Below are 26008 nucleotides of genomic sequence, written 5' to 3'. Positions count from 1 at the left end.
TTTTTCCCCTTTCTGAATTGCCATTTGCTCGTACCAAAATTGAAATGACTCTTGGAAACCCACAGATTTCAGTGCCTCGAATGGAATTGAGCGAGTGAGAAAATGGGCAGCAAGGGTGCTGCTAAGGTTCACACTATTTGCACAGTTCGGCTTCCTGTGTTTTGTCCCACTCTCATCCAGTCAGGCTTCACGATGATAAAGGCAGATTGTCAGTCTTCTAACTGGTGATTTGTTGTGGGTCAGAGGGGCTTTCTCATGGGGCACAAAAATCATCATCAAGCACATCACCAATTTTTAGGAACTCGACAAGGATTTCAGGATGCACGTCAAGGTGACGCTGTGCATCAGACTGCAGTTTAAAAGGAATTTGCATTTATATCACATCGCAAGATGTCCTAGGTTGCTTCATTTAACACACAATGAATTATTTTGAAACATGGCTATTGTTACTTCATGTGGGAATGCAGCTGCCATTTGTGTGCAGCAAGGTTCCGTGAGCAAGAAGATGACGGACCGCGTAATCTATTTTCTCTGGTGGTGTAGGCTGAATAAGAATGGTGTCACGTGATACTTAATACCCAACAGAACCACAGAACAGGCAGACAAAGCTCGGCTTAACCCCTCATCTGACATTTGCGCACAGCAAGATCCCACAGCTAGGATGAGATGTAATGACCTGATAATCTGTTTTAGTGATAGTTCAGGGTTAAATATTATCCAGGACACCGGGGAGAACTCCCCTGCTGTTCTTCAAACTAGTGGTGTGGGGTCTCTGTTTAATATCTCATCCACAAGACAGCACTTCTGACAGTGCAACACTCCCTCAAAAGCTTTGACAGCAAAGTGTGCAGGGGATGGGGTGGGGTAAAGAACACCAATTTACTGGTGGATCTTCAATGATATAAAACAGGCACTCCCTCAACAATCCCTCAGACACCGCAGGTAGGTAAATGGAGGGTCCTTGTAGAGTATGCTTACCCATGGATGGAAACATCTGTTAATCTGTGACTCTCTTTTAAAATTAAGAAAAGGACAGACGGGTGTGTAGGTTTGCAGTTAAGCTTGCAACATGTCCAGAACATGCAACAGGTTGCGTGAGCAACTTATAAACCCAGCTTCACACTGCATTGCAATTACACTGCACACAGTTCTGAGCTCAAGTGGTGTGAGATGGTGTGCACAAGGTGGAATCACTTATTCTAAGTATGTTCCAGAGTCCAAAAAGATCCTTATTCTGAACAAGCAAAGTCAATTTTGCACCTTAAGCCATTGCGCACACTTAAAAATGCAGCCAAAAGTATCGACAATTCTATCTTTAATCAACACACTAGTTGAGTCAGGTGGCAGGACTATATCTCCAACACAGAAGTCCTTGAAGCGGCCAACACCCCCAGCTTATACACACTACTGAGTCAGCGGCGCTCGAGATGGCTTGGCCATGTGAGCCGCATGGAAGATGGCAGGATCCCCAAAGGCACATTGTACAGCGAGCTCGCCACTGGTATCAGACCCACCGGCCGTCCATGTCTCCGCTATAAAGACGTCTGCAAACGCGACATGAAATCGTGTGACATTGATCACAAGTCGTGGGAGTCAGTTGCCAGCGTTCACCAGAGCTGGCGGGCAGCCATAAAGACGGGGCTAAATTGTGGCGAGTCGAAGAGACTTAGCAGTTGGCAGGAAAAAAGACAGAGGCGCAAGGGGAGAGCCAACTGTGCAACAGCCCCGACAAACAAATTTCTCTGCAGCACCTGTGGAAGAGCCTGTCACTCCAGAATTGGCCTTTATAGCCACTCCAGGCGCTGCTTCACAAACCACTGACCACCTCCAGGCGCGTATCCATTGTCTCTCGAGATAAGGAGGCCCAAAAGAAGTTGAGGCAGCATCACAAGCGATTCATTTACAAACCATCACAACAAAAATTCATGATGGCCATTCTAATGAAAGGTCATTGACCTGAAACGTTAACTGCTTCTCTCTCCACAGATGCTGCCAGCCCTGCTGAGTGTTTCCAGCATTTTCTGTTTTTATACTTGCAATTATAATGTGTCCTTTGGTTACAGGACTGTCAATTAATCACAGTTAATTTAGCATCATACAGCATAGCAAGTGGAATTTGCACCACTGTGTCATCTCTTTGGAAGAGCTATTCAATTAGTCCCAATTCCCCTGCTCTTCACTCTTCCCCCACTGTCCTGCAATATTTTCCCCTTGAAATATATATCCAGCTCCCTTTTGAAAGTTACTATTGAATCTGCTCCTTCTACCCTTTCAGACTGTGCCTTCCAGATCATAACTGTTTAATTATTCTCCTCACCTCCCCTTTAGCCAATTTCCTAAAATTGATGCTCCGAGTTACCAACCCTCCTGTCAGTGGAATCAATATGCCCCTATCAAAACCCGATATACTTCCGAGCACCTCCATTAAATTTCCCCTTGACCCTGGGTACTGAGGAGAACAATTCCAGCTTCTCTTGTCTGCAATTAACTCAGTGTTTGGGTCAGCCTCGCCAATACCACGAGCTCTCGGGCTAAGGGCTGGCATGCTTTGAACCCATGCTCGTCTGATCCCCTCCCCACAGCCCAAATCCATACCCTCTCAATACACATTTTCCTAAGTAATTTCAGTTTACCTTTAAGATCCGCTTCTAGAAATAGCAAAATTTTAAAAAGCACATTCATGCTGTTTTTTCGATGACATCACCAGTAATGAAACAAAACTTGAAATTGATGGGGATAGCAATTCTAGTGTGTGTGTGTGTGTGTGTGTGTGTGTATATATATAACCATAACCAACAGTACATCAAATAAGAAATAAGAGCAACCATTCAGCCTCTTCAGCCTGCTTCCCCATTCAATACAGTCATGCATATGTATCAGTAACTGAAATTAAAATCTTTAACTGGCGACATTAATCGTGATTAATTATTTTTTTTAGAATCGCTTGACAGCCATAATTAAATATAAAGGTCTTAAGTTTTACTTACACATGCTCCAATAGATTTGAACACAGAATCTGCTCTCATGTATTGAGACACACTGCACTGGGTGGTAAAATCATGCTGTGGTTACACTTTAAGGTCAATGCTGAAATCAAGTTAACCTGCACGAGGCGGCCAACTCACCTACATTATCATTCTAAAGAAAGGATACACAGTGACATTCCTTCCAATGGAATGGCTGTCTTGTTACTTGAAGCAACACACGCTGGCTATTTTGAATTTCATATCTTTATTGGACCAAATGGCAGGAGCTCAAAACTACAAATCCCGGGAAAACTCCTCAAGTTGGAGTCTTTGGTTAGGCCTCTTTCATGCATCTGAGGACTAACGATGAAAATATAAACAGCTGGTTATCAACCATTGGTTGGCTCATTAGTTTATCCTCATATCACAGGGCTACAAGAGCAGGTCAGAGGCTGGGAATTCTGTGACAAGTAACGCACCTCCTCAATCCAAAAAGCCACTCCACTATCTACAAGGCACAAGTCAGGAGTGTGATGGAATGCTCTCCATTTGCCTGGATGAGTGCAGCTCCAACATTCAAAAGCTCGACACCATCCGCTTGATTGGCACCTTATCCACCACCTTAAACATTCACTCCCTCCACCGCCGATGCACAGTGGCATCTGTGCGTTCCATCTGCAAGATGCACTGCAGCAACTCACCAAACCTCCTTTGAAAGCACCTTCCAAACCCATGACCTCTACCACCAAGAATGACAAGGGCAGCAGACGCACGGAAACACCACCACCTGCAAATTCCCCTCCAAGCCAAACACCATCCTAACTTGGAACTATATCACCGTTCCTTCACTGTCACGGAGTCAAAATTCTGGAACTCCCTTCCTAACAGCACTGTGGGTATACCTACCCCCAAGGACTGCAGCGGTTCAAGAAAGCACCTCACCACCACCTTCTCAAGGGCAATTCGAGATGGGTAATAAATGCTGGCCTAGCCAGTGACGTTCACATTCCACGAAAGAATAAAAAAGATCCGATGTATGCCATATGGGGTAGCAAGTGAAATGAGAGGAGCGTCTCAGGGCTATTAGGACTGGGGAACGCAGATATATTTGTCCCCAATTTGCAGCCACACGTTAGGGGTAATTCTAACTCCGAGTAGTAGTAGAATATCAACATCATCGGATCAGCTGTCTCTGATACAATCGCTCCCCATTTTTCATTTGATGACTAACGGGCAGCTAATCCCATATCATCCATCATACACTAATCACCCAATGTCAATAATATCCTTCACTCTGTCCTTATTCTTACACAGTTGCACTGCAGCTCCTCCACTAAGCTGTAATTCCAGCATTACAACTTCATACAGGCACTTCTCATTATGAATGCGGACACAGGAATTAATAATGAAACAAGCTGACCGGCAGCATGTGCAAACATAAAAATTTTCAAACCACTAGATATAAATATTCACCCCAACAAAACGCTGCACTAATTAATGCTGGCAATGTTAGATTCCAATCTTCCTGTTCCAGTTGCATGTGATCCAAGGCTTCAAGGAATTTGAATCTGACCTTGACCATCTTGGACCTCAAACAGCTTTTGCACAATTTAGAGTCAGAGTCCTAGATCATTTCCGGCATGAGTTCAACATATAGTGGAAAAATCTGTTTACGTTTGCTCCACATGGGAACTAACTTTAACTAACATTACATTGCAGGGTATCAGTTTAATTGCACATAAATTCAGAATTAGTCAGCATCCTTTTTCTTGTAGCTGGAATGAACAGAATACCAGGAGAGTGCATACACACACAATTCCAGTATATTTTCTAACAATGGGATCCCTATAAGCAGCAGGAATTCCAACAGTGGCAGATTATTGTCACAGTTTGCTGCGATTTATATTTATAGTTCTTGGTGCAATTAGTTTTTGACCTTGCTGCCAGTGGTAGATTTTAAGTGGATACAAGACATTACCAGATAAACATGGGGAAATGTCTAACCCAAAAAACATGTAGATTTGCGAGAAACATTCCGGTATAATTTCAACTGCTTCCATGTATCCCGCTCTTCGTGCCCATCAATAGAAGGCATTTGCCAATGAATCCAATAGGGAATTCCGGAGGATCAACTTTACCCAGAGAGTGGTTAGAATGCGGAACTTGCTACCTCAAGGAGTAGTTGAGGCAAATAGCACTGTCGCATTTGAAGAGAAGCTAGATAACTACATGAGGAAGGAACAGACGAATATGTTGGCAGGGTTAGATGAAGAGGTTTAGGAGGACCATAAACTCCAGCACAGACCCGTTATCGGGAAATGTAGCATACTGGTTATGGCACTGGACTAGTAATCTGGAGGTCTGGACTAATCTGGAGACATGAGGTCAAATCCAATTAATGAAATCAACTTGGAATAAGAAGCTTGTATTAAACCATGAAACTACTGGATTGTTGCAAAAATCCATCAGGTTCACTAATTTCTTTCAGGGAAGGAAATCGGTCATCTTTAGCCGGTCTGGCCTGTGTGTGACTCCAGGCCCACTGCAATCTGGTTGAATCTTAACTGCCCTCTGAAATGGCTTAGTGAGCCAATTATCACCGCCACTCTCTGACGGGCAATAAATGCTGGCTTTGCCTGCGATGGACACATCCTATGAATGAAAAAGAAAAGTTAGGCCAAATGGCTTGTTTCTGTGCATGACCACCTTCTGTTGACCATTATTGTCTTGCACCCCACTGTCCTCTATTGATGTCAGTCCTCTCACCTACACAGCCACATCACCACGAACCACCAATGCCCATTTTTCACAAATGGAAACAAGGAGTGAAAACAAAAAATGCCTGGCATTTATCACACAAAATAAACAGATGGTCAGCGAGAAATTTCAGGATGTGATGCCTTGGCTTCTATTGGCCCAAAACCAACTTGGGACTGCACACTGGTCTACAATTTCACCTCCACCACCTGCCTTTCCACAGAGCAAACGGAAACAGATAGGGAGAGAGAGAGAAGTACTGTGTATAGTCAGTTAAATGACAGCAGGTCAACAGCAATTTCTATCATCCTGTGATCTAAAGGATCAATCTGGAAGCAGGATTTCAATCCAAATGGGCCAGGTAAACAGAGTTGTGCCAGTTGTACAAGAAAATGTAATACAAGAAATGACTAACTGTCTCATCAAATCTCTTCATTCTAGTATTCTAACCTATTGCTAGAAAAGATGATCTAGTTGTTTATCACATTGCTATTTGTGGGACGTAGCAGTGTATAAATTGGTTGTTGTATTTTCTACTTTTAAATTGGAGTAAAGGTGCTTTGGAACTTCCTGAGGTAATGGAAGGCACTGTATAACTGCAAGTTCTTTGTAGCACTCACCTGTGACTTGAACAGCCCAAAATTCTTGAGATCCCTGATTCGTCATTCCCTGTGCCAGGCAGGAATGGGATGGTCATGCTCCGAAAATCCCGCTGCAAAACCTCCCCCATCTGGACCTGTTCACGGTCTGATGCTGGGGCCTTTGAGAAGGGTGGCTCAGATTAGACTCACCAACTCTAGCTGGACACATTGCTGGGGGTTTCAGAGCACAACCTCTCACCTCCAACCTCTCTGGCCAAACAGCCTTTAGTCCCCATCTCCAAATCTTCTTATCACTACTAAACAACAGTGGTCAAAGAATTATTATTATTTTTTTTTTTAAACGCACGCAATTTCTTGAAAGTGCCCTGCTGATTTTTCTGCATTGTTGCTTGCAGATGTTCCTAAGTGATTAATCTCCAATCTGGAGAGAGATGGGGCCACCCCTAGCTCAGTTGCTTACCTGAAGGTGGTGAAAGCGCCAGCATAGCATTACAATTGGGGTCCTACATTGCCATTTGGACCCCAAAGCTATTTTTGGCCAATATAGCCCAAATGAAACACATTATTGGGCAGTACATGGCAAGCGTACATGCCAAATCTTTGACAAACGGACAGAAACCATGCAATAAAGTGATTATAACACAACACATAAATATTTAAATGTTGTAGCATTTTCCCCCAATCTCAGTTCAGTGCAAGTGGTGCGAATTAACTCTGCTTCGGTCAAAATCATCAAAATGTGACAATCAATTTCACAATCTCAGAAAACGGCAACAAAGTGATGTCCATGGCAATCAATGTTACAACTCAATTTCCAACCATTTAGCGGGAATGCATTATAGACTCATCGGTGTGCAGCTATGAGCTTGCTACATGTTTGTTTGATAGTTTTTTTTAATTAAAGGGCATCTCAAAATAAAGCTATAATTCAGTAGTGCACGCGAAACCTTTGTCTTGGGGCTAGAACAATGAAGGCAAGTCAGAAAGATTCTAATTCGATTGAGGCCATGATGTGAACCTATTAAAAATGGCATATTAGGAGAGATGAGTTCTTCGAATTCCTTGACCAACATAATGAATAGGAGGAGTAGCCCACACAGTCCCTCATGTCTGCTCTGCTATTCATCATCATAGCTGGACTTCTGTATCAACTCTACTTTGCCACCCTATCCTCATATCCCTTAATTCTCCTAAAATCTATCAATCTCAGTCTTGCTTGATCTATGCTCAACAACTGAGCATTCAGAGCCCTGTGGGGTAGTCTATTGCAAAGATTCACAACCCTCTGAGTGAAGAAATTTCTCATCTCCTAAATGGCTGACCGCTTACCCTGAGATTACGACCCCCAGTTCAAGATTCTCCAGCCAGGGGAAATGGCCTCTCAGTAACTACACAGTCAAGCCCTTTAAAGACTTTTATACATTTCAATGAGATCACCTTTCATTCTTCTAAACTCCAGAGGATTAGGCCCATTCTACTCAATCTCTCCTCAAAGGGCAGCGCTCTCAACCCAGGTATCAATCTTCGTTGCACTCCCTCCAAGGCAAGTATATCTTTTTGGTAAGACGACCAAAATTGTGCATCTTATTTGAAGTGTACTGACACAAAAGTCCGAGTGTATCAGGCCTGTGTCCTCAGTACCTTGCTCTACGGCAGCGAGGCCTGGACAACGTATGCCAGCCAAGAGCGACGTCTCAATTCATTCCATCTTCGCTGCCTTCGGAGAATACTTGACATCAGGTGGCAGGACTATATCTCCAACACAGAAGTCCTTGAAGCGGCCAACATCCCCAGCTTGTACACACTACTGAGTCAGCGGCGCTTGAGATGGCTTGGCCATGTGAGCTGCATGGAAGATGGCAGGATCCCCAAAGACACATTGTACAGCGAGCTCGCCACTGGTATCAGACCCACCGGCCGTCCATGTCTCCGCTATAAAGACGTCTGCAAACGCGACATGAAATCGTGTGACATCGATCACAAGTCGTGGGAGTCAGTTGCCAGCATTCGCCAGAGCTGGCGGGCAGCCATAAAGACAGGGCTAAATTGTGGCGCGTCGAAGAGACTTAGTAGTTGGCAGGAAAAAAGACAGAGGCGCAAGGGGAGAGCCAACTGTGCAACAGCCCCGACAAACAAATTTCTCTGCAGCACCTGTGGAAGAGCCTGTCACTCCAGAATTGGCCTTTATAGCCACTCCAGGCGCTGCTTCACAAACCACTGACCACCTCCGGGCGCGTATCCATTGTCTCTCGAGATAAGGAGGCCCAAAAAGAAAAAAAAAGACTGACACCAAAACCAGACTCAAATGGAAAGAGAACTTTTAAAATGTCCATAATTTCACTACATCAGCTTGAGCAAGATGTTTTCAACCCTGTTGACAAAGCAGAATTGAAACAACCCAACCTACAACATTGCTGATCATTCAAACTGCAACTCGTGTCACAGTTACTCAAAAGTAATCAAAAGAACTAATTATTGCAAGTTACCTGCGGTTTTCTTGGTTTTATTCGCTCCAGGTGCCAATAAAATTTAATTTTTTTCCCCTTTTCTTTCCAAGACACTTTTATCTGCATCTTTCTGTGACATAATTGTTTGTGGGGGAGAGTCTATAATTAGCTAACCCCCAAATAAAGATAATAGGATTCCACATCATAGCGACATCAATTAGCAATATAATTCCAGAAAAAAAGCAAAAAGCTGCAGATGCTGGATACCCGACTTAAAAACAGGAAATAGTGGGAACCACCAGCAGCTCAGGCAGCATCTGTGGAGAGAGAAACAGAGTTAATGCTTCAGATTCTGACGAAAGACTAACCTGAAACATTAACTCTGTCCCCCTCTCCACAGAAGCAGAGTTCATTGAAACGTTCCACGCTCAGTCTCAGTACATTAAGAATTGAGTAGCTAGGACTAGTGCTGGGGGTGGCTTTGTATGTCACATATCTGCAACAGTCAGTTTTTAGCTAAAAATGTCAGGCAGGTACTTCCAGCTGCAAATCAATGCTACTCCAACCTCAGGTTCCTGTCTAATGTATAATCACAAATTTAACTGATGGTGATACAAACCCCCTTCAATCTTGTACCCCGGACTAGATTTACTTTTCTGTCATTGAGCAACTTCTGAAGGGAGCCTTGAAATGTGAATGACATTTTAAAAATGTAATGTGCCAACTGCACCAATGCCCAAAGGCTTACTAAACAGAATTAAATAATGCATCATTCACTTAAGCTGGGCAGAAAATTAGCCCACTCCACATTTGCAAACACAGGAACAATATTAGTCGAAGAAAAGTTAAAGCAATGTTTGTCAACATCCAACTTGAATTCTTGTAGCACCTGTAATAATGTCTCAAGTTGCTTCACAGGAATGTAATTGCCAAAAATTGACACCAGACCAAAGCAGGTAACAGTAAAACAGGTGGTGAAAAATGTAGGTTTTATGGAGTATCTTAAAGGAGTGTGTGTGGTTTAGGGAGGAAACTGAAAAGCGCAAGGCCCAGACAACTAAAGGCACGGTCACCGATCGTGGGATGATGAAAACTGGGGATGAGCAAAAGGCCGGAATTGGGGGCAGCGCAGAGTTCTCGGAGGGTTCTGGCTTGAAGAGGTTACAGAAATAGAGAGGGGCGAGGCCGTGGTGGGATTTGAACATGGATGAGAATTTAAAATTGAGGCAGACAATGTAGGCCAGTGAGCACAGGGGTGAATGGGACGTGGTACAAGTTAGGATAGAGTCAACAGAATTTTGGATGAGCTCAAGTTTATGGAGGTTAACGTTAACTCTTTCTGCTTGTGTTTTCTCCTCTACCTCATTATTCATTAAACTTGCAACCAAGGGCGTGCTATTTTTTGCAAACAAAATATATAGGGAGTGCAATGGCAGCAGAACTCTGCCTCCTTCAAACTACTAAAAAAAGTCAGCAACCTGAAATATTAACTCTGTTTCTCTCTTCATAAATGCTGAAAGACTTGCCGAGCATTTCCAGCGTCATCTGTTTTTATACTAAATTTCTCTTTGGCACCTTTTCATCGACAAGACCAAGTGTCACAAGGCTTAAATGGGACTCTGTTGCTGCTCCACAAAAGGAACTCTCACGTTTAGGGCATCTGACTTAAGCTACACATAATACTATTTGGAGTTAACCATTACATTTAAGAGAAGGTGACCCATCTCTTTCATGTCACTGTCTAAACAAATCAGAACTATCTTGTTTGACGAACAGCTTTGGGGTTGTTGAAATAATAATGACCAGAATTTACCATGGGCAGGAGGCCCCGCCCACTGGCCATAAAGTCGGGGGGTGAGCCCGCCTCTGCTAGGCCTGGGGAGCCAGGTCGAGATTTTTCACTCCCCAAGACCACCTTAATTGGTCTTGGACGGGACTTGCACCTCCTTGAGGCATGAAGTCCCACCTAAGGGAGCTGCCAGCCAATCAGTGGGCAGTCAGCTCTTAGACCCAGGGGCACCACAGGGAGCAATGGCCACTGCTAGGACCATACCCGGCCATCGCAAGCAAGGTGCAGGATGGTCCCGAAATTAAGTTAAGTTTTTGGGGCCTCGCCAGGGCCAATCGGCTGGGCCCCAGAGAGGCAAAAGGGGGGGGGGGGGGGGGGGGGGGGGGGGTGTTGGTTGGAAGGATCTTTGGGGGGCGGGGGGTTGTGTTTTGCTGTGCGGGCAGTTTGGGTTTTGGGGTACCTGATTAGGAGGGCCACCCCCCCCCCCCCCCACCCCACCCCCACCTGCAAGAAGGCTGCCAGGTTTTACCTGGCGGTGTTCTTGGGGCCTTTGCCGTCCACCGAGAGTAAATACTCAAGGCAGTGGGAGGAGGCCTTTAAGTGGCAGTTAATTGGCCACTTAAGGGTCTTAATTGGCCTGGGGTGGCAGGCTGTTTCTCACCGCCGCTGCCCATTGTAAAACTGCAGCGGGGATGGGAGGGGGTCAGGAACACATCCCACTACTGCAGCTCCCCCCCACCCCCCTCGTTGTGGTGGGGGGGCGGGGGTGGAGAGACGTAAAATTCCAGCCTATGTTTTCAAATTTATCATTAGGATTGTCCAAGTGTGGGTATTTCTTAACAACGCATGTTAAGGCCTGAGAGAGGGTGCAGAGGAGATTTACTAGAATAATGCCAGGGATGAGGGACTTCAGTTGTGTGGAGAGACTCGAGAAGCTGGGATTGCTCTCCTTAGAGCAGAGAAGATTAAGGGGCAATTTAACAGAATGTTCAAAACCATGAAGAGTTTTACTAGAGTAAATAAGGAGAAACTGTTTCCACTAGCAGAAGGGTCGGTAAATTATTTAAGATAATTGGTAAAAGAACCAGAGGGGGAGATAAGGAGAAATCTTTTAACACAGCGAGTTCTGATCTGAAATCCCCTCTCTTTGGCCTCCTTATCTCGAGAGACAATGGGTAAGCACCTGGAGGTGGTCAGTGGTTTGTGAAGCAGCGCCTGGAGTGGCTATAAAGGCCAATTCTAGAGTGACAGGCTCTTCCACAGGTGCTGCAGAAAAATGTGTTTGTCGGGGCTGTTACACAGTTGGCTCTCCCCTTGCGCCTCTGTCTTTTTTCCTGCCAACTGCTAAGTCTCTTCGACTCGCCACACTTTAGCCCCGCCTTTATGGCTGCCCGCCAGCTCTGGCGAACGCTGGCAACTGACTCCCACGACTTGTGATCAATGTCACAGGACTTCATGTCGCGTTTGCAGACGTCTTTAAAGTGGAGACATGGACGGCCGGTGGGTCTGATACCAGTGGCGAGCTCGCTGTACAATGTGTCTTTGGGGATCCTGCCATCTTCCATGCGGCTCACATGGCCAAGCCATCTCAAGCGCCGCTGACTCAGTAGTGTGTATAAGCTGGGGATGTTCTGAATGATCTGAAATGCACTGCCTGAAAGGGCAGTGGAAGAAGATCCTTTAGTACCTTTCAAAAGGGAACTGGTTATCTACATGAAAAGGAAGAATTTTCAAGATTATCGAAAAAGAACCAGGGAAGCGGGACTAATTGAATAGTTCTTTCAAAGAGCTAGCACAAGCACAATGGGCCAAATAGCCTCCTTCTGTGCTGTATGATTCTATAAGTGTAGGCGTTCTGTCTCTAACTCAGTGTTGTGCGTGTAAAAAGTACAGCACAAAATAATACAATCAGGAAGAACAGTTGTTAGACAGAGAGACAGGAGGGTAGAAGTTAATCAACACATGCTTAATGTGCTCAAATCAAATTCCTCTCTCTGCTATCTTAATAGGAAGTATTATCCCAACATGGGAAGAATCAGCTGGAACGGCCCAAGAAAGCTGTAATTTTTAAGAAACTGAAATCACAGTAGCACTGAAGTATCCAGCCTGTTGTAATGTTACCACAGCAGTCAAGGTGAGATACTGCGATTTAAAGCTTCTTAATCCATTTCATTACGAAATTATATGTTCATTTCAATTCAAAGTAGAAGTCTCACAAATTGGAAAGTCATAGGTTTAACTCCCAATAACATTCAATTACGGTATAGGGAAGGAACTATCAGGAAGCAGTTCATTAAAATTAGATTTAATACTGCTGGTGGTACAATAGGAAGCCATTACAGGCGGCTTGTGTGAAAAGAAAACTGTTCAAATTACTTAAATTTTAATGTGCCCATGGAGACGCGTGAATATTTTATTCCATGTTACTTTTAAAGTCCCTGTAATAAATTCTTTCGTCTCTTGTGACCATAAGCACAAATGAAGAAATACCCTCTGCTTAGAAGTCATGCAGATTCAATAAAGATGTAGAAATAAAAGAAAACATTGCTATTACTTGAGAGAGGAATGCTCGTCAGGACACAGCGGGAGGTTCCCGCTCATCTGCAAATAGCAAAGTAAGTCCTTTAAAATCAACCTGAACTGAATGTCAGTTTAACATCGAGAGGACGATACATCTGAAAACAATACAGTCCCGTATTACCACTCTGGAGTATCAGCCTAGATTGTGTGTTCAAATCCAATAGAGGATTTGAACCCACGATCTTCTGACAGCAATCAAGTCAAGCGGAATTAACTTGGTTAGAGATAGAGTTTGATTCAGTGCAAGACATCACAGCATCCTCAGGTCAATGAGGCAAGAATGGAAAATGTCATCAAGAACACGTTCCAATGAAGGGTCACTGACCTGAAACGTTAACTCTGCTTCTCTCTCCACAGATGTTGCCAAACCTGCTGAGTATTTCCAGCATCTGCACTATTTTGTTTTTATATGAATCAAGAACATGTTGCTTGATGGCCAGTTCCAAGGCTGCATTTCAACAGAGCTGCACCACACCCATCTCAGTGACCAGACCAGATAAATATGTTCAGGTTTTCAAATTAGGAACTTGAATTCTTAACGACTTAAGAAAGAAAGAAACAAACAAACATATTGAGCAGTGAGCTCCTGTGATTTGACAATTTTAGGTACTGTGTCTCTTCATAAATTATAAAGCATATCCAGGTAACCATTTGAGATAAGAGAATTGCAAAATAAATGTGGCCACACAGTTCAATGAACTGAAATTATCTGCTCAATGATTAAACAGGATAACAATTACTGTCTATGCAAGACAAAGGAAATGTAGCCTTCCCATTTGGGGCTAAAGACAGCCGAGTGAGACATTTGAGTATGTGTGATATTTAGTGACATCCATGTAAAGAGCTCAGTACAATCATGGACTATTCAGTTCTGAATCCCAAATATCTATGGATCATCCTACATTTTAATTAGTTCCCAAATATGCGTTAAACCCAACGATGCCCTTGAGCCCTAAACTATATTCTACTGCCCTGGCTACAAATGGAGCAGATGCTCGTAACATTTTAATTTCTTTCGTGTTTTCCCTGTAAAGAACCAAAAGAAAAACTTGAAAAGGGGATGAAGCACACAAATGTTTAATGTACTAAAGACTCTCTCCATGGCGATGCTGACAGTATACTTTAAAAACCAAGTAAAATGCAATGTATCCAAAACTCTGCTGCCCGTATCCTAACACACCAAGTTAAGCGTCCTAGCCCATTAGGTCTTTGCTTGCCGACCTACAAAGGTTCTCGGTACAGCAACGCTATGATTTTAAGATAACACTCATTTCAAATCCCTCCATGTCCTCGCACCCCACCCCACCCCACTCTCACAACCCTTTGGGATCTCTGGGCTCTGCCAATTTTGGACTCTTACAAGTTCATCATTTTCACTGGTCCACCACTGGTGGCTATACCTCAGCTGCCTGGGCCCTAAGCCCCGAAATTCCCTCCATAAACTCCTCCATTTCTCTCTCTCTCCATTCAGATGCTCCTTAAAATCTACCTCTGACTTTTTTTTTGTTCCTGGGATGCGAGCGTTGTTGGCTAGGCCAGCATTTATTGCCCATTCCTAATTGCCCTCGAGAAGGTGGTGAGTTGCCTTCTTGAACTGTTGCAATCCATATGGGTAGGTCTTCCTAACAGAACTGTGGGTGTAGAGTTCCAGAATTTTGACCCAGCGAGAGTGAAGGAACGGCAATATAGTTCCAAGTCATGATGCTGTGTGACTTAGATGGGAACTTGTAGGTGGTGGTGTTCCCATGCATCTGCTGCCCTTGTCCTTCTAGTTGGTAGAGGTTGCAGGTTTGGAAGGTGCTGTCTAAGGAGCCTTGGTGCTTTGCTGCAGTGAATCTTGTAGATGGTACACACTGCTGCCACTGTTCATCGGTGGAGGAGGGAGTGAATGTTTGTAGATGGGGTGCCAATCAAGCGGGCTACTTTGTCCTGGACGGTGTCGAGCTTCTTGAATGTTGTTGCACCCATCCAGGCAAGTGGAGAGTATTCCATCACACTCCTGACTTGTGCCTTGTAGATGGCGGACAGGCTTTGGGGAGTCAGGTGGTGAGTTACTCACCACAGGATTCCTAGCCTCTGACCTGCTCTTGTAGCCACGGTATTTATATGGCGACTCCAGTGCAGTTATTGGTTAATGGTAAGCCCCAAGATGTTGATAGTGGGGGATTCAGCTATCGTAATGCCATTGAATGTCAAGGGGAGATGGTCATTGCCTGGCACTTCTGTGACACAAATGTTACTTGCCACTTATCAGCCCAAGCCTGGATATTGTCCAGGTCTTGCAGCATTTCTACACGGACTGCTTCAGTACCTGAGGAATCACAAATGGCACTGAACATTGTGCAATCATCAGTGAACATCCCAACTTCTGACCTTATGACTGAAGGAAGGTCATTGAAGCAGCTGAAGATGGTTGGGCCGAGGATACGACCCTGAGGAACTCCTACAGTGATGTCCTGGTGCTGAGATGATTGACCTCCAACAACCACAACCATCTTCCTTTGCGCTAGGTATGATTCCAACCAGCGGAGAGCTTTCCCCCTAATTCCCATTGACTCTAGTCTTGCTAGGGCTTCCTGATGCCATACTCGTCAAATGCTGCCTTGATGTCAAGGGCAGTCACGCTCACCTCACCTCGAGTTCAGCTCTTTTGTCCATGTTTCAACCAAGGCTGTAATGGGGTCTGGAGCTGAGCGGCCCTGGCGGAACCCAAACTGAGGGTCACTGAGCAGGTTATTGTAAAGCAAGTGCCACTTGATAGCACTGTCGACGATACCTTCCATCACTTTACTGAAGATCAAGAGTAGACTGATTGGACAGTAATTAGCCAGGTTGGATTTGTCCTGCTTTTTGTGTACAGGACATACCTCGGCAATTTTCCACATTGCTGGGTAGGTGCCAGTGTTGTAGTTATACTGGAACAACTTGGCTCAGGGCACGGCAAGTTCTGGAGGACAGATCTTAAGTATTATTGCCCGCATGTTGTCAGGGCCCATAGCCTTTGCAGTATCCAGTGTCTTCAGTTGTTTCTTGATATCTCACGGAGTGAATTGAATCAGCTGAAGAATGGCATCTGTGATGCTGGGAACATCAGGAGGAGGCCCGAGATGGATGATCAACTCGGCACTTCTGGCTGAAGACTGTTGCAAATTCTTCAGCCTTACCTTTTGCACTGATGTGCTGGGTTCCCCCATCATTGAGGATGGGAATACTTGTGGAGCCATCTCCTCCAATTAATTGTCCACCATCATTCACGACTGGATGTGGCAGAACTGCAGAGCTTAGATCTGATCCATTGGTTAAAGGATCGCTTAGCTCTGTCTATAGCATGCTGCTTAGGCTGTTTGGCACGCAGGCAGTTCTGTGTTATAACTTCACTAGGTTGACACCTCATTTTGAGGTTTGCCTCGTGCTGCTCCTGGCATGCCCTCCTGCACTCTTCATTGAACCAGGGTTGGTCTCCTGGCTTGATGGTAATGGTAGAGTGGGGGATATGCTGGGCCATGAGGTTACAGATTGTAGTTGAGTACAATTCTGCTGCTGCTGATGGCCCACAGTGCCTTATAGATGCCCAGTTTTGCATTGCTAGATCTTTTCGAAATCTATCCCATATAGCATGGTGGTAGTGCCACACAACATGATGGAGGGTATCCTCAATGTGAAGACAGGACTTTGTCTCCACAAGGACTGTGCGGTGGTCACTCCTACCGATACTGTCACGGACAGATGCATCGACAGCAGGCAGATTGGTGAGGAAGAGATCAAGTATGTTTTTCCCTCTTGTTGGTTCCCTCATCATCTGCCGTAGACCCAGTCTAGCAGCTATGTCCTTTAAGACTCGGCCAGCTCGGTCAGTAGTGGTGCTACTGAGCCACCTTTGGCGATGGACATTGAATTCCCCCACCCAGAGTACATTCTGTGCCCTTGCCACCCTCAGTGCTTCCTCCAAGTGGTGTTCAACATGGAGGAGTACTGACTCATCAGCTGAGGTAAGGGCAGTAGTAGGTGGTAATCAGCAGGAGATTTGCTTGCCCATGTTTGACCTGATGTCATGCGACTTTATGGGGTCTGGAGTTGATGTTGAGGACTCCCAGGGCAACTCCCTCCCAAATGTATACCACTGTGCCGCCACCTCTGCTGGGTCTGTCCTGCTGGTGGGGCAGGACACACCCGGGGATGGTGATGGCAATGTCTGGGACATTGTAAGGTATGATTCCGAGAGTATGACTATGTCGGGCTGTTGCTTGACTAGTCTGTGGAACAGCTCTCCCAACTTTGGATGTTAGTAAGGAGGACTTTGCAGGGTCGACAGGGCTGGGTTTGCCAGGTGCCTAGGTCGATGCCGGGTGGTCCATCCTGCTTCATTCTGTTACATTGACTTCGTAGCAGTTAAATACAACTGAGTGGCTTGCTAGGCCATTTGAGAGGGCATTTAAGAGTCAACCACATTACTGTGGGTCTGGAATTACATATAGGCCAGACCAGATAAGGACAGCAAATCTCCTTCTCTGAAGGACGTTAGTGAACCAGATGGGTTTTTACAACAATCGACAATGGTTTCATGGCCATTAGACTAGCTTTTTAATTCCAGAATTTTATTAATTAAATTCAAATCCCACCTTCTGCCGTGGTGGGATTCGAATCCATGTACCCAGAGCAATACCCTGGGTCTCTGGGTTACCAGACCCAGCTTTTGGGTACCTGTCCTAAAATCTCTTTATGGGCTCGATGTCAAAGTTTTGTATGACCACATTTCTATGAAACACCTTGGGATGTTTTACTACATTAAAGGTGCTATACAGATGTTAGTTGGTGTTGCTGCTGAGTATGTAACCCAGCATGTTTCGTTAACGCCACAAAGCTTAACTGCTGCATCTTGCCAAGTCAATGGGACATTAACTCATTACCCAGACCTTCAAGAAAATTAAGAGTTTAGACGGATTTATTCCTTTAACGACTGACTCAGAAAACTTGCACGTGGTACAGTGACCTCTGACCTGAGGTACACATATCTCAAAAGTAACCATCAATAAATTACTGAACAGAAATGTGAGTTTCTTGCAGATGACATTTTAGTCTTCCCGTTTGACTGCCAAACCTCACCTCAGTTTGACAACACAGCATAGAAGCAACAGCCAACTGGCATTTCCCTTTTCTGATAATGATCTCCATTTTCCAGATGCGCAAACACGATACAGAAAGGAGCTTGCAATCTGTCACTTCACATAGAACAGATAAGTGTCCGCCTCAGATTACACTGACCATATTCTGTCCATTTAAACACCTGCTCCCCGTATCAGTTTGCATTATCCTTTGGTATAACGAGCAACAGATGGTTATGGCACAAGATGTCATCAAAAAGCCCCATCTAATAAATTATTCCACACTAATCTTGTGCATCTGTAATGCCTTCAGTGTGTATTTCAATGGCGTAGGAGTATAGTTCCAGTTGGTTGGACGTTCCTCATCTTTGCAGCCGACAGCCTGAGCCTCAGAGGACACTTCCCAAAATCATAATTCCTCAAACTATAGTGCTGCAACATCAGAAATGCTTTCTTAGAGCTTCACTCTGCTTGGTTTTTCTAACGGCTGTAAGATTATTAGATTACTAAAAAGTTACTAACCAGAAAACAAATTGTTAAAATCTAGCTATGACAAACTAACAACTGAGTTCTCATTAACATTTAGCTTTATTAGAACCCTTCTTTGTAGTATGGTAAAGTAGAAAAACTTAGCAATTAGGGCACAGTATAGACAAGATGTTAAGGTAGAGGGATTCTGGGATATTATGTCAAGTTTTAAAATGCTCATTTGTAATAAAAGGGCGAGAGCTTGAGAGCAGACAGTGAAAACAGATTCTGAGAACACAAAATGTAGATTTGTCTCATAATGAGATAACAGACCACGTAATGTAAAAGCGGAGAGATAAAATGGTCAACACAAAGGGGTATTACCTACGTAAATCCAAAAGGTTAGCAACAGCCAAAGAATGATCCTTGATTGGTCAAGAAAGACATCCTTTAACTCAAGGATAAAGATGATTGGGGAAAGGGAGGGTTAATTGATAGAAGCCAGGATTAACGATGTGTTGACTCTGTCCCTGCAAGCCAGAGAATTTTTAAACAAGAGAGACTGACCAAAAAACTTGAAGACGAGAAGCTGCAAGACAAAGTGTCGTGCGCTCTGCCATCCAGTCTCTAATATGGGTAGTATCTGTGTTAGACTGTTAATCACTGCCTGAGTTGTGACCATGGTTTATCTGAAAACTTAATAAACTTGTCCTTACCTTTATCTCAATAGAGTCCATTCACAACAAGCTTTGTGCTGCCAAGTCTTTTCCACCTTAGAAGGGGGTATAAAGCACCCCTACCTTATCAAATCTTACACAGCACAATGACCAGAGAAATTACAATCCCCGCATTCCCTCATCCCCAACGGGCAGGATTATGTAAATTTCCTTCAACAAATGGCAACAGATCTAGGAAGAGAAATTTGTTTCAGGCAGTGACTGGTGATAACCAGTGGGTCGGCCGCCATGACTGCAATGGAATGGAATATCAGGCACTGCATATAATGGGTGGCCCATATGATATTGCCGAGACAAATTTCTATCCCATAGAAGGGGATATGAGGAGAAATATTTTCACTCGGAGTTGTCAGGGATCTGGAATGTTCAACCTGACAAGGCAGTGGAAGCTGATTCCATCAATAATTTTAAAAGGCAGTTGGACAGGTACCTGAGGACAAGGAACTTGCAGGGTTATGGACTAAAAGCAGGGAATGTGGGACTATGTACAACTGCTCTTTCAAAGAGCCAGCACAGCCAAGATGGGCCGCATGGCCTCCCTTTCGGCTGTTAGATTCTATGAATGGGATATCTTGAGGAAATTGGTCGGTCTATAACTTGTAATAAGAGCTTGCCTCACATAATTGCTAACTATTTCAGCTGCATTCTTCTCAAAGTCTCAAACTTCACACACTATGTCACAGTCTCGGGTTACACAGATTACACCACAGGAATCAGGAAATAACGAACATGGAAAAAATCTTAAGAAGCACTAAAAGGAATTTGAACAAAATCTGTCTTTTGCACAAATCCCAGCCTTGTAATTCGAGTCTTCGAGGGCATCAGCTAAAATATTTATTTAATGAATATTCTTTTCCAACATTTTCAAAGAAAATTTTGTTCCAAGGATCAGAATGTAATATTTCATCAAGACAGAGAAAAGGAAAGCATGGGAGCTCAACTTAGATAATGCAAACCTAACAGTTCCCCTCCTTCTGCGCTGAAGGATTCTATAAATACAGAGACTGTGGGCAACATGAGAGAGGTGGTGGAAAGATAGAGCTGGCTGTAGTCAGCATACATGTGGAATAAGGCCGAGGTGTTATAGGGCCAGAAGGTGTGGTGCCCAAATTTACAGACAATACTAAGAGTATAGCAAATAATTCTGACGACGAGAGGAAGCTGCATGGTGAGGTAAAATTCAATGTCAGTAAACGTGAAGTGGTTACATTTCGGTAAAATAAAGAAAAGAAACTATTCCTGCAGCTTGACAAGTCCATGACAAGGGGACATAATGTAGAAATCAGAGCCAGACTTTTCAGGAGCGCAGTTAGGAAACACTTCTTCACGCAAAGGGTGGGAGAAGTTAGGAACTCTCTTCCGCAAATGGTGGTTGATGGTAGGGCAATTGTTAATCTTAAATCTGAGATTGATAGATTTTTGCTAACCAAATGTTTTCAGGGATATGGGGCAAAGGCGGGTATATAGAGTTAAGTCGCAGATCAGCCATTATCTCACTGAATGGTGAAACAGGCTCGAGAGGCTAAATAGCCTCCTCCTGTTCCTATGAGGAATAATGATACTTGGAATGGGGAAAATCCGTGCAATGGGGAAGCACAGGGGGATTTGGAGGTTCAGGTTTACAAGCAGCACCTTGCGTACAGAGGGCATGAAAAGCTAATGAGTTTTATAACAAGAGGTATAGAATATAAAAGTTGAGATAGAGTGGTGAATCTACATGAAGGCACAATTGGATTCTGTGTGAAGTTTCAGGGTTCAGACTGTAAGGTAAGAGGAAACAAAAATACAATAAAAGACTTGGAAAAATTGGAGCCGTTTTCATTTACACACAGAGGGGTTTAGAGGGGGATTTGATGGAAGTGTTTAAAATTATGAGGGGATTGGACAGAACACTTGGAAACAATGAATTAGAAGTCTAGAATGAGGAGGCATAAATACAAGATTAAATGGAAGAGATTTAGGACAGAGAGTAGGAGGAACCTTTTTATACAGAGGATTGGAAGGCTATGGAATATACAACCAGAGTTAGTGATTGAAGCAGAGACCATGTCAGTGTTGAAGAATAGGTGAGTGGGAAAAGACCTGGCAAATGGAGTATAATGTGGGAAAGTGGGAAACTGTCTACTTTGGCAGGAAGAATAAAAAAGCATATTATCTAAATGGTGAGTGATTGCAGAGCTCTGAGATGCAGAGGGATCTGAGTGTCCTAGTGCATGAATCGCATAAGGTTAGTATGCAGGTACAGCACGTAATTAGGAAAACTAATAGAATGTTATCGTTTATCGTGAGGGGAACTGAATTCAAAAGTAGGGAGGTTATGCTTCAGCTATACAGGGCATTGGTGAGACCACACCATTACTGTACACAGTACTCCAGGTCACCTTATCTAAGGAAGGATGTGAATGCGTTGGAGGCAGTACAGAGAAGGTTTACTAGACTAATACCTGGAATGGGCGGGCTGTCTTACGAGGAAAGATTGGACAGGCTAGGCTTGTATCCACTGGAATTTAGAAGAGTAAGAGGCGACTTGTTTGATACATACAAGATTCTGAGGGGTCTTGACAGGGTGGGTGTGGAAAGGATGTTTCCCCTTGTGGGAGAATCTAGAACTAGGGGTCACTTTAAAAATAAGGGGTCGCCCATTTAAGACAGAAATGAGGAGAATTTTTTTCTCTGAGGGTCATGAATTCTCATCCTCAAAGGCGGTGGAAGCAGAGTCTTTGAATATGCTTAAGGCAGAGGTGGATAGATTCTTGATAAGCAAGGGGTGGAAGGTTATTGGGGGTAGGTGGAAATGTGGAGTAACCAGTTCAACCATGAACTTATTGAACGGCGGAGCAGTCTCAAAGGGCCGAGTGGCCTACGCCTGCTCCCAATTCATATGTTTATATGTTCGTGAGCTAGGTGGCTGAAGGAAAGGGGGGATAAAAGGGTATGGGAATACGCAGGATTAGGATTACAGCTCGAGTGGAGGGTAAACACCAACACAGACTTGTTGGCCGATGCCCCTGTCGTAATTCTACAAACATGCATTAAATGCAAAGGTTCCTGATGGAAAATTCTATCCCAATAGCTTCAGCCAATGCTTCAAATATTAACTAACTGTTTGGAGGTAGCTTATTGCTTTTCTCCCGTTGGCCTGTAGCAGTTTAAAATCTGAAGAAGCAACATTATTGCTGTTAATGGCTGAGCAATTAGATTTTTGAGCATCTGTTTCAAGTAATTATACCTGCCAAATGTGGCCATCTTGTGTGCAATCTCTAATTCAAAACCATCTGTTCATAAAATAATCACAACTGAAGTTAATTCTGTATCTGTCTTATCCACAATAGAAAAACAGTTATGAGTGCTATGTGAGTGCAGTTTTTAAATGTAAAATTTACAGACCACTTTTGTAACAGATGACAGTTTTGAAAATGAGCCTCTGGTATCCACTCTAACAATCTGCACTGTTTCCAATTGATGTGTTCAGTTGTATTGCTATCTGAGGCCGGAAACAATGAAAAGGCCAACTGTTAGCACACACAATGTCATCACTGCATGATGTTACCAACAAGCTGGCCAAACACTGGGGTGCACTGGCTAAGAAATTAAACCTGTTCACCTTAACTCATTCTAAAAAGACTTGCATTTATATAGCGCCTTTCATGACTTCAGGATGTCCCAAAGCGCTTTACAGCCAACTAAGTACTTTAGGAGTGTAGTAATGTAATAAACATAATCACGTTGTAATGTAACTCAATCATAACACCAGATTTGCTCGCAACTTTTGGGCAACCAACCAAAAGCACATGAATGCCATGGAGAGTATTTACAGAAATGAGACCAAGAGTATTCTCGAAACAGAGATTCAGATGGACTATATTTGAATTGGCATCAAGATTGAAAGGGGACGTAGTCCACTTCTTAAAAATAAAAGGTATGGACAATATAAAGTAAATTCCCCTCCAAGCAGCTTGGGCCAGATTAGACGCAGCTTTGCAGTTACAAAGAATTTGTCTTTTAGCACACTGCGTTTTCCAGGCTCCAAGATAGATCTTGGGTGGGAGGCAGGTGGTGAAATCAGTCTTAGGGGCGGTTGCACACCACGGGTGGTAGTCGAAAACAAACAGTCTGTTGTTTCACTATCACCTGAGATGAATTTCACTCGCTTATTTACATTGGGCATGCAAGCTGCCCAACAGGCATTTCGACAAAGCTCGGCAGATTCGGCAAAGAGTAACGGACCACAGCCGCCACCAGGAAGGTAAATCACAGGGCGGGGTTGGGTCACGATCGCAGACCGGTGCAGCAGCAGCCCAGATTCTTTTCCTGGACTACAGGGGAGTACTCATGCTATTCTGGGGCCCACAGAAGTAATTCAAAACTCATCTTTAGAGGCCTTTTCTCTTCCATCATCCATGGAACTGCTCAAAACGTGCATGGCAGAGGGTCTGATGAATTTCTGCCCAATAGGACCACAACTCTCCAAAATCGGCTGTAATTGCACCCATCGGTGTTTTTACACATCGTAGGACCTTTATTTACATATCAAAAGGGGCCAATCAATCCAACCAAGCAGGTGCTATGGACACATTGTGAAACTGTGTTGGAACTGATTGCATCACTTCAGTCAATGACAGCTATAACGCTACTACTTGATCTCTGCACTTAACTGCTCACGTGCAGATGCCAAAAGTTGCTGTCTGATTTACTCCTCAACAATGGTGAGGGCAAGCAGACTCCCAGGTATTCCTACCACAAAATCTGGGCCACTATATCCTGGTTAATATGGCACACTATAGCACCTTATCATGTCTCCCGGAAATGACTCAAAGCCCTTCACACACAATGGGTTACCATGTAATACAATATCTGTCGCCATCTGTCAAATCCAGCAAATTCCAGCAAACCACAGTTGGATGAATGATCAGTTACTGTTCCTTTGTGGTGTTGGTTTTGGGACACTGGGAGAACCCTGTCCTAACACAGTGGCAAAGAATGTGCAGTGCAGCACACTATAACAGTGCGACAGGATCTGCAATTAATTTCTCATTTGAGAAACAGCACCTCTGACAGTGCAGCACACTCCCAGCACTGCACTACTGCGTCAGCTGAGAGGACATGCTCCACTCCTGGAGTGGTCTCGATCCCACAACCTACAGATATCAGCCACACCAGAAACCTTTAGACTCATGTTTACTGTAGAGAATTCCCAATACAGACACAAGTGTCCTTAGCAATTTTGTACTTGATCAGAATTCCAACATATACAAGCCATCTCCAACACCAAAAACCTCCTGAGATGGACCACAATTAGCAAAATAACGTGACCTAAAATATATTCAGTTGCAACATGACTGATTCCACAGGATGAGGTAGATTTACTGCAAATTTGTTCTTTTTAAAGGCGATCTGTAGATCCAATCAGAACACATCTTTAGAAGACTTCCTCACTTTCACATATCAAACTCTTAGGGAGTAATGCAAGTATATTTTTCCCTCATTTCTATGTCGAATTTTAGCATATTGATGTATGCCCCCTCATAGCTTGCAGCAATTAATAACTACAAAATTCAGGAGATAATCATTTACATCTCTCAGAGGAATACAAAAACAAAGCTCTCTTCACACAGTACAACATGAGCAGACTCCCCAGAATGTATATTCAAGGCCATCTTGGTTCTTGTAGTCGACTATTTGAGTAGATTGGAATCAAAGATGGTTCTGTTTATTCAACCTTGCTCACTGTATCCACTATTTGTTAAATGCATATCAAAATCACTGTTGCCTTTTTTCACACCCTGGCAAATAAACGTGTTCATATGGATCAAACCAAGCATACAACCAACGAATTTATATTCATAGGATGCTGCACATAACATTCCTTAATCTTCCTGTCAAATTAGCCATCACATACAACAAAGATGCCCATTGATTATTTGGAGGTTGATTACACACAAGAAATACTATTTCAGTTATTGAGATGAAATTATTGCTCAGCTGCAGATTGTGCTGTAGATCAGGAGGAAATACACAGTAAAAAAAAAATAAAGGTACTCACAACAACGCCAACAACCACGAGTCCGACAGAAGCATTCTCAAACATGCTCACGTTGTAGAGTGGTTGGCTGAATATTGGCCTGTTGTCATTTTCATTGAGGAGGTCAATCTTGACCCGAGCAAAACCAACGTGATCGGAGGATGTCTCGTTTGCAAAAAGCTGTTTTCAATATGTAAATAAAAGATTGGGGGGGGGGGGGGGGGAAGAGGAGAAAAGACAATTAAGTAATTACATTTTACACTGCGACAAAGCTTCAAAATAAATGACATGCTGTATTTTCAAGGACGAGAGGTTGTCCCATCTTCAAGAAGCTTCCATTTAATTAACTAAGTGCATGGCTAATTTCCCAAAGTGTTCCTCACAGACAACAGCAAAAATAAAATCGTGCCTCTCTTCCTGTGACTGTCTTATTTTTCATTTCCTTCTTTCACCATTCCTTTCTTTGTGTTCCACACACTCTGTCTGCCTAACATGGCGAGTTTCCAAATCATTGCTTCCACTCTTTATGTAACTGTCT

General features: G+C 43.8%; 1 protein-coding gene across 10 annotated transcripts in view; it reads right to left on the bottom strand.

Annotated features, from left to right (window-relative positions):
* cdh23 (cadherin-related 23) overlaps positions 1-26008 on the bottom strand; it is a 658884-nt gene that overhangs the window by 340396 nt on the left and 292480 nt on the right. For all 10 annotated transcript variants that reach the window (XM_068020420.1, XM_068020419.1, XM_068020423.1 and 7 more), the window contains one exon: positions 25492-25650. In XM_068020420.1, coding sequence (XP_067876521.1) covers positions 25492-25650 — 159 coding nt within the window. The remainder of the gene's footprint in view (positions 1-25491; positions 25651-26008) is intronic.

This window comes from Heterodontus francisci, chromosome 42, assembly GCF_036365525.1.
Source record: "Heterodontus francisci isolate sHetFra1 chromosome 42, sHetFra1.hap1, whole genome shotgun sequence".
In the NCBI taxonomy this organism is placed as follows: Eukaryota; Metazoa; Chordata; class Chondrichthyes; order Heterodontiformes; family Heterodontidae; genus Heterodontus; species Heterodontus francisci.
The sequence above is the reverse complement of the archived record's forward strand: the minus strand, read 5'-3'. Positions and strand labels throughout refer to the sequence as shown.